Here is a 10,139-nt window from a genome sequence, read left to right on the forward strand (position 1 = left end):
CGACTTTAACCCTTTCAGTGTGTTTCCATGTCACGAAAATTAACTGCAACATTTTGCTCTTTTGTCACTTCTGGTTGCCAAAAAAAACAAAACAAATGTGTGACGAAAACCTGACGAAATGTTGAACACGGGACCAGAATATTGACGTTGACCCGTATGAAAAATAAACGTGTTAATACGGCACATTTGTCTTGCGACAGGGTCAAATTTAACGGTCTATGCTCAAAGCCCATTGGTCCGTCTTGGCCTTTAGAAGCACCTCAACAAGGTCAGAATAAAGTCAACAAGGTCAACAAGGTCAGAATAAAGTCAACAAGGTCAGAATTAAGGTCAGAATAAAGTCAACAAGGTCAGAATAAAGTCAACAAGGTCAGAATAAAGGTCAGAATAAAGTCAACAAGGTCAGAATAAAGTCAACAAGGTCAGAATAAAGTCAACAAGGTCAGAATAAAGTCAACAAGGTCAGAATAAAGTCAACAAGAGCGCGGCGTTGGGTTACAAATGAGTCATTTTTTATTTTTTTAGTGCAACATCACAACAAACAATTTTCACATGAGGTATTCAAAGGGATTTTCTTTAGTTGTTGATACAAAATGTCCCACCATGATTGACGTTTAAAGTGTTGTGTATCTTTTTTTTATGTTCATTTTCATTTTTTTTAAAGCCTTTGGTTTGGTTAGCCACATTCATTAGTAAGTCTAACACATGGACGAGAATGGCACGATGAAGCATGGTGGGTCGAGTCCGAGCTGAGGAAACTCAGACTCAGTCAAATATAATATTCCCCTCAGCTCGTCCCCGTTTAAAGCTTTTTTGTATGGATTTTTTTTATTAATTCCTACTTACAACAGTGGGATCGAACAGTATTTCAACTACACTAGACATTTTTGGAAAAAACAGGGGTTTGAAGAGGTGGCTTACAAATGTGGAAAAATAGCTTCTGTCTCCTCCGACCTTTTTTATTTTTGGATGAGCGCTTGATTTTTTTTGGGGGGTGGGGGGGGGAGGGGGGGGGCTTTTTCTGTCACATGATTCTAGTTTTTTTTTTTGGAGAAGAGGAAAAAAAAAAAAAAAAAAAAGGAATAGGCAACGTTGATTACAGCAAGATCCTCCTTGCTTGGATTGTCACCTCCCTTCTTTTTCTTTTTTTAGTTTTTTGGTCTTGAGGATGATTTATGTACAGAACACGATGGGACACCATACTGGACTCAAGCTTTGGCTGGACAGGGGGGGCCTTGTTCGGCTCCTGTTACGGATTGATTCCAGCACATTTGGTTTGGAGTAAAAGGCATGAAGAAGAGACGGATGGACAGACAGACAGACAGACAGACAGACAGACACCCTGACAGGATGGATTCTTTGGTTAAGGAATATCTTTGCCACACAACATCTCACACAGTTGAGGTAGATGGGTAAAGTCTTCATGTACACATAGGGGGAGGGGGTGGTTGGGTGGGAAGGGGGGGTAAAAGATGGGAACACTGGGGTTTACAGAGTCAAAAGACTTCCATCTGAAGACACCGCCTCGTGTCAGTTTCTCAGTTCCAGCTCGACATAATACTGTTTTTACATAAATAATCAGCACGCGGAACCCACCGGCGCTTTATCCTCTGAGTGCTACGATAGCTCTGATGGGGAACTGCTAAAACTACCCATACATAACCGTTCAGCAGCTACCCATCAATCTTTGGTTGTTGTTGTTGTTGTTTTTGGTTTGAACATCATTTTTTTTTTTGGTCTTTTTTTTCATTCTGAAAGTCGACGTTAGCTTTAATGTTATTATTTCGTTATTTTAAACGCTCCCTTCAGAATTTGCTCTGCAACGACCTCCCCCGCGCTGCCGGGTCACATTCCTAGAAAAACCACTAGGGGGTGCCGCAGGCTAGAATGGCAATGCCGATCTCCAACTGGATTCACTCCTCCCTCCCTCCCTCCCTCCCTCCCTCCCTCCCTCCATCCCTCCATCCCTCCCTCCCTCCGGCCTCCCATGGAAAAGCTTCCCCGCTTGACACGGAGCAGAAGGTGGCTCAATACAAAAAGCTCTGTCTCCATTTTAGGCTCCCAGTCATAGAGACAAAGAGAAACCTGAAAGGTGTCACCTCAGCTTTGATACAATGACAGTAGCGTGCAGGGGTTGGCAAGAGGAGCCTCAAAGCTACCCCCCCCCCATCAACCCCTCCTGTACAGACTCCACACCCCCCTGGACCCCCCCATGCTTACAATTGTTGCTCATTAAAGTTTAATTCAGCTCCATGCCCCACTACTCAAACACCTCCTTTTCCTCTAACAGCCCCCCACCCCTTCCCACCTCTCCTACACACACACACACCACACCACCACCCTAATTCTGGATGATTCAGCCTCCTCTCTGATCTCCCCCCGCCCCCTTTGAATGCCCCCTAAAGCCCACAGGTCTGGCCGAGAGCGGACCCCAGACCAGATACCCAGAGAGGAGACGGGATGAAAAAAGCCTCTCCTTTGAAGTCCGCGGAAAAAGTCGATGGCCTCTTTCATGACCGCCCGTCTTTCAAGTGCACGCTGTGAAGGGGGCCCCGGCAACCCACCCCCATCCAACCTTAAAGAGAGAGAGAGAGAGCGAGAGAGAGGGTGGAAAGCGGCCAGGCTAACTTCGCCAGTCTTTGGCAGCGTTTACACAGGGATCAGAGAATCTGATTCTCTCCTAATTTCGGCATCTGCAAAACAACATGCTGAAAAATCTAATCACTTGTCCCGGTGGAAAGTACCGTGGGAACCCCAGATGATCGACTATAGGGCCCTAGAAGCCACGCAACGTGATCACACAGCCCTACGAGATGAGGAACGAACTCTTAGACCTTTAAAGGTCCAGACAGACAAAACCCACAAACCCAACAGGCCTCGCAGCCAAATCAGAGCCCATAAAAGATGAGGATCGAACCAGAAGAACCCAAGTAGGCCAGGGACAAGCTCTGAGACCTTTAGAACCCAGGGAACAAAAACCAAAGATTCCAAAAACCCCAAAGGTCCAGGAACGATCCCTAAAAGCTTCAGAACCGAGTAACCAAAAACCCAAAGAACCTCAGGTGACGAGGAACACACTTCAAGAAACTCAAAGGTCCAGGCTGATCCCCAGAAGATGTGGAACACACTGGAACGAACCCTAAAAGCTTCAGAACCGAGTAACCAAAAAAGAACCTCAGATGACGAGGAACACGCTTTAAAAACTCCAAAAGGTCCAGGAACAAAACCTAAAACCTTTAGAACCCAGGAAGCAAAAACAACCAAGATCCCCAGAATGTGAGGAGCACACTTTCAGAACCTCAAAGATCCAAGTACAAAACCCGAACACCTTTAGCACCTAAGAACCAAAAATCCAAGATCGCCAAAAGATGAGAAACACACCTTAAGAACCCCAAAAGGTCCGGGAGGGAACCCTAAGAACCCCTCTTGGAACTGAGACAACTGGCAGAAGGTCTGGGCACGTGGAGGACGGTGAGATCACACTGAGCTGGACATAGACAGGAGTGTCTGCACTGGGGGGAGGGGGGCAGGTGAGGGGGGGTTGGGGGGTTGGGGTCACTCAATGGCGGCTTCAGACGGCGCTTCAAGTGGGTCCTCAGACCCTTTACACTCTCCGCCAGATGGCATTGGCCTGAACACAACTTTACAAGCAACCTGTGAACCTATGGGATGCCACATCATCATCATCATCATCATTGTTATTATTGTTATTATTCATAGCATTAATTATAAATATTATCACAACATTCAAACAAGCTTTGGCCGTGGCGTTAAGAGCTGACCGCAGAGACATTTGCAAGATTAAAGAAATCCCCATTATTCTACAAAAAGAAAATACAAAATAAAGAGCAAAGAAATAAATAAAAACAAAAGGCCAGGCCTTAAAGATAGAGAGAGATACGCAACATCACTGGTGGGGGGGGGGACGGGGGGGGGGGTACTGGGTTCAGGGATTCAGGCCGTACATTCAGGGAGGCAATGTTTATCTTTGGTATTACGATGGGATTCTACAGCTAAAAGTGCCCATCAGAAAAAAAGTCTTCAGTTTCACACAGACATACAGAGCATTGTTAAATAAATACTTACAGTATATAGATAGCATAAATAAATAACAAAATAAATAGATGAAAAGTAAAAAAAAAAAAAAAAAAAGGGAAAACAATAAATACACAAATGCAGTAATAAATACATTGATCGGATCAGCAATTGCATTCGAGACGTCGTTGGGTTTGATTTGAGCTGTCGGCTATAAGGAGGCGTGTTAAAGCCGTTCCTTTGTGGACCAAAACAATGAGCTGAAAGACACTGCCCCGACACCTCCATCGTGTTTCTATAAATAGAGCGATGTGCTTGAAATCTGTACAAAAAGGGCTGAAAGAATCACATTCCTCCATTTTCTTAGACATCTGTAAAAAAAAAAAAAAAAAAAAAATTAAAAAAAAGAAGTCGTGTACACAGTTATTTTGAGAAATGAGTGGAGAAAATTAAACAAAAATACTACAATGTCCCACTATACATTGTGTCAGGTGTAGCTCTTCCCCAAAAGGGAGCCGATTGTGTTCAAAAAGGTGTTTTTATTGTATTTATTTATTCTTTTTTGAGTCAAAATGAAAAAAAATGGCTGCAGAGCTTTTTCAACTGGAAGCTCCGTCAGAGTCTTGAAGCGTTGCACCGACGAGTCCGTCTCTGCATCATACTCGTGTTTATTGATTCTGCCCCCCCCCCGAAAACTCTGATTCGTTCGAGAGGGGGGGGGGGGGGGGGGGGCGTCTTAAAAAAACAACAACAACAAAAAAACACAGGGGACCGCTCCTGATGAGGGTAAATGATTGACAGCCGGGGAGTCACGGACGCTACATAACCCTCCTGGTAATTCCAGGCTCCGAAACTTATGGAAACAACGCCATGCGGTCCTGGGAACCGTCGCCATGGAAACGCATGCTAAGAAAAGGAGAAGTAGGTTCTTCGGAGAGAGCGAGAGAGAGAAAAAAAAAAACGGGGTTTTTGAACAAGATAAAATAATTTTTTTTTTAAAAAGGCCCTTTCTTCCTCATTCACCTTGATTCTTCAGGAAGAAAAGCAGGACCATAAGGACACGTGGGGGGGGGGGGGGGGTTAACGTCTTTGGATGATGCAGAACACTTTTTGATTGAGGAGGTGCCGTTAGCTCCCCACACGTGAGCTAACGGCACCTCCCGATTCTACAACTATAGATCAGAAGGTACGCCGGACTACGCCGTCCGCCTTGATTCTTGACACCCTCGTCATCTCTAATCTAGATCATCAAAATAATGTGACGAGAGGGGGCGTGGACGAGAGGGGGCGTGGACGAGAGGGGGCGTGGACGAGAGGGGGCGTGGACGAGAGGGGGCGTGGACGAGAGGGGGCGTCGACGAGAGGGGCGTCGACTCTTCTTCGAGTCGAATCATCTCTCTGCAACCCCTCGACTATACAGGCGGGACCTCTCGGGATTGATCGACTTTTTTTTTTTTGGGGGGGGGGTGGGGGGGTAGAAGGAGGAAAAAAAGCAAAAAAAAAAAAAAAAAAGCATCTTCATAAAATCATCTACGACAAGCTCGGCTCCGTCGCTCCCTTCCGACAACGAGGAGGGCGTCCATGACGGCTGATCTCTGCCTAGACCAGTCTACGTGGCCCCACACCCCACACCCCCCTTGCTACCCCCCCCCCCGTTCACGCCGTGCTGCAGGACACGGCGGAGGAGGAGACGCTGGAGCCCGAGGAGCCCGTGGAGGACGGGCGGCCCTCGTCCACCCACTTGTTGACATTGCGTCGGCGGGCGTTCATGAAGAAGTTGCTGACGGTGGAGAGCTCCAGGCCCAGCTGCTGAGAGATGGTGATCTGCAGCTCTTTGGTGGGGCGGTGGTTCTCCCTGAAGATGGCCAGCAGGGTGCGCCGCTGCAGGTCCGTGAACACCAGCCGGGTGCGCTTCGGGCCCTGGTTGCGCTCCAGCTTGCTCTGCTCCTGCTCCTTCCGCTTGCAAGCTGGATGGATAAAAGAAAGATTTAAAAAAAATAAATAAATAAAAGGTCCGCTAACAGACCCGGTTGGCTAACTAGGACAAATGGATTAAGCTGAGGGAAAGTGGATTTGTGGAGAACAAAACAGATTAGCTAAGCAACTTTGATTCGTGGAAAGCGCTGAATCAGCAACTTGTTTCATTGTGCAGTAAAGGAATCAAGATGTTCAAGCTTTCACATCGTATTAACAGTGAGCTGCAGTGTGCTGCTGGGGTGGGGGGTGGGGGGGGGGTGGGGTACTTCATTCAGGCCAGAGCTCTGCGTGGTTTTCATTACACTCTTCTTCAACAGCGTTCTTCTTCACACATCTCTGGCCTGAAGACGGAGAGCAACATGTGGCGTTGTCGTCTCCTGACAACGCCGTTCATAATCAAAGCTCTCATCTGGCAAAAAGCACCAATGAACCCAATGGACACTTATTTTTTTATTTTTTTTTCACTATGATGACATTTTCTGCAGCTTATTGGTCGTTAAACATTTGGTCCGTCTCTCACGTTTCAATCTGCGATTTACGGCAGAGGAAAAATAACACTAAAGAAACACGAATTTACAAATTAGCGCGACGAATTAAAGAATAATTTGAGTTCTCGGACTCTGCCTCGCTTTAATATTCAGTGTTTCTGAATCTGGGGAATTATCATCTCGTTGTCGAACTAGTAGAAAACTTTTTAAAGCGCCGGTGGAGGCGATGGAGTCTTCTGGGTAATTCTAAGTCTCGCTTACACCAGAACAACAAGGTCCGGGTCAAACGCCCGTCCGATTATACAATCAATATTATACAATGGTCTGAAATTTAGAAAGAGAAGAATAAAACGATGTGTGTGTGTGTGTGTGTGTGTGTTTGTTTGTGTGTGTGTGTGTGTTGAGCTCCGATTCCATTTTGAGGCTCAAAAACGAGCGTTTTGAATCTGAACCTTTTCACCTCCAACACGCCGTCATTCTGTGTTTACAGGAAACGCGACACCGACCTCGGGCCTCTGTGTACCGAGGCAACTCGCCCTCCTCCCCCCTCCCCCCCCTCCTTCCTCCACCCCTCCTTCCCTTCTCCCTGAGTGGACACTTCGACATCATTAGTTTCTCATAAAAGTCATTTACATGTGGCGGCGGTGAGTGAGTAATAATCACTCTACGGGGGGGGAAGTCATTTATTTTCTATTAAAGGTGGTGTTACGTCAAGGGTGAGGGAAACAAGCAGAGTCGGCATTGCCCGGGGTGTTTAGAGGCCTTAAGTGGACTAAAACATATTTTTTCCGGGGGGCGGTGCAATTACCTAAATGCACGCTTTTAAGAGGTTTCAATCAGCGCCGTGCGGTTGAGCGACTGTTTTGCTGACGGTATCAAATGAGTTTACGAGTGTAAGCACCGGTGTGTCACACACACACACACACACACACACACACACGTCTGCGCGCACACACACACGCAAAGTGAGGACCATAGATCGGTGCTGGACCTGGAAGTGAACCATAAGGTGTATTTTCTTTCTGTTTTGCGATATGTGGACAATGTGTTCAATGTCAAAACTAGAGCTGCGACGACTACTCGACTAATCGATTACTCTACTAATCGATTACTCTACTAATCGATTAGTCCTTCGACGGGAAGATCATCAATTTATTTCCATGTAAAAGTGTCAGAAAATTTGGTTTCAGCCTCTGAAATATGGAGATTTCCTCCCATGTGTTTTGTATCCCATTAAAGTGAATGTATTTTGGTTTTGACTGCCACGATATTTAAGGGAAGGACATTTTTCTAATTTTATCGACTTTTATGTATCAATTAATCGCATAAATAATCAGCAGATTAATCCGTAATTCAAAAAAAAAAAATCGTTACCTAGCGTCCTAATTTAAACTGTTTTTTTATTTATAGTTAAATTAGATTTTAATGTCCACGATATATATATAACGTGTCCTCCATGAGAACGAGTCATGTTTGCTTGAACGTCTCATTTTCTCTGGAGAGATCAATCAAACCAGTTTCCCACCCAAATAATCACAAAAATATATATATATATATATATATATATATATATATATATGTATTTAAAAAAAAAGAAGGCCTGAAACCAGCGGCTTTATTCAGGTTCTTTTATTATTGAACACAACGACTTCATTGGATGAGGGAATCAAGCCGGCAGCAATAACCTAGAAATCCCATATTTCAAACCTTAAAACACACACACACACACACACACACACACACACACACGCACACATAATCGAAGCCCCTCATGCTACAGACAAACATTATATAAACCGAAGATGCTGTGCCCTTTTTCTTCTCCCTCTCTCTCTCAAAACCAGCGCTGACTGGATCGATTGATTGGCTCACATCTTCCCATTGAGAAGCATCTCACGCAGCGAGGGATGATGTTTACTGTACGGCCGGCTCCTCACTCCTCAAAACTCACAGCGGCAAATTCCTCTCATTAGCCGAAGCGCTTGAGAGATAAGCGTGACCTCACCGCCGAGCTTTTTCCACTCGAGTGCCATCACCACAGCATCAGTGTGTGTGTGTGTGTGTGTGTGTGTGTGTGTGTGTGTGTGTTGGACTCTGATTGCTCTGACATCCAGCTGAGTTTTCTGAAACTTAAGTACTCGACTGGACATGAATAAATCTGGGCCTCGGTGATTTCCCCGTGCCCCCCACCGCCCCCTGAAATCATTATCTGAAGGGAAACGCTCCCACTCGGGGATGCGCCGCGCGTCCGCTCCAGATTACAGGTGCCCGTTAGCTCTTTCTTTTGGGGGGGGGGGGGGGGGGGGGGGGGCTCGTTTGCATTTCTGAGAGTTATCGAACCACGTCTCATTAAAAAATCTGAACGGGCCGAGATGTCAGCGGCGCGTCAATATCGCTACAAGTGAAATTTCTTCTTCTTTTTTTTCACCAAAATGCTACATTTTTCACGGGCGTTTCGCCGCCGTCGATATTTTCTGGGGTTGGGGAGGTTGGGGAGGTTGGGGAAGTGGGGGAGGTGGGGGAGGTGTGGACGGTGCACACAGCGCTGCACTCCAGGCTCATGTAGTAATGAAAGGGATGACATGATAGTGCCGGCTAGCTCGCTTGTAGCGCGGATTTATGTCGGGGTGTCCTGCCGCTCTGCTCCTCCTCCTCCTCTTCGCCTCCATCCCATCCTCGGCTCCCTTTCTTACCGTCGTAACGACCATTAAGTAAATGCTTCCTTGTGCCGTAATCATGTGTAAAAGGCGTACGATTAGCATGCCATAAATCCACGCTATGGGGCGACTCCCGGAGACATAAATATTCCCCTATAGGCTTCTTATGATCGTGGGAACGGCCCCTAATCATGATGTATGCCCCTGTCTCGTGTAGCTGAAACGTGATCGAAAGCCCTTTCCCTCCCCCCGGCGTCTCAACCTACACCCCCCCCCCACCCCTAGCTAGAACAGCCCCCCCCCCCCACACACACACACACACACAACACCTCCTTCAACACCCCCCACCCCGCAGCCCCCAGCCCACCCCCTGCTGATTTCTTGGGCCAGGGGCTGATAGAAATTATTGATTAAATCTGTGCAGCTCAGACTGCTCGACCCACAGAGGCTGGTTAACCCCTTCAGCGCCGGAGCGGAGGGGGGGGGGGGGGGGGGGGAGCTGCAAGAGCTAGACAACAAAAAAAGAAAAGAAAAAACGAAAAAAAACCAACAACAACAACCGTGTTTGTTAGGCGTCGGCCCCGTTTGCTAATCCCCGCTATGCAAACGACCTCGGCTTTGACCTTTGAGCCTTCGCCCGTGAACTGTACGCAGCGAGAGGCGGACGAGGCTCTGTGGCTTTCATTACTGTGGGGGTGGTGCAGCCCACACGTAAACCACGTTGACCTTTCTTATTCATTTGGACCTTTAGTCAAGGGCTTCGGCCATCATCTTTAAAGTTATAGTCTCTGATCCCTCCCCCCACCACCACACACCACCACACACCACCACCCCCACCACTCCTTGACTTTCAGTGTCGGAGCACGGCTGTGTGGTCTTTATCCTCCTTCTTCTTCTTCTTCTTCTTCTGACTAAATCCTGATTGCCTCCTCCACAGCCCGAGGTTGGGGCGAGAGATGCATCTCATATACAGCGCAGTAAT

General features: G+C 46.9%; 1 protein-coding gene across 1 annotated transcript in view; it reads right to left on the bottom strand.

Moving 5' to 3' along the window:
• Positions 1-5,691: 5,691 nt before the first annotated feature.
• Positions 5,692-10,139, bottom strand: part of onecutl (one cut domain, family member, like) — an 8,081-nt gene continuing 3,633 nt past the window's right edge. The window contains exon 2 of the mRNA XM_034554199.1: positions 5,692-6,002. Coding sequence (XP_034410090.1) covers positions 5,692-6,002 — 311 coding nt within the window. The remainder of the gene's footprint in view (positions 6,003-10,139) is intronic.

The sequence above is a fragment of the Cyclopterus lumpus genome, chromosome 16 (genome assembly GCF_009769545.1).
Source record: "Cyclopterus lumpus isolate fCycLum1 chromosome 16, fCycLum1.pri, whole genome shotgun sequence".
Taxonomy (NCBI): Eukaryota; Metazoa; Chordata; class Actinopteri; order Perciformes; family Cyclopteridae; genus Cyclopterus; species Cyclopterus lumpus.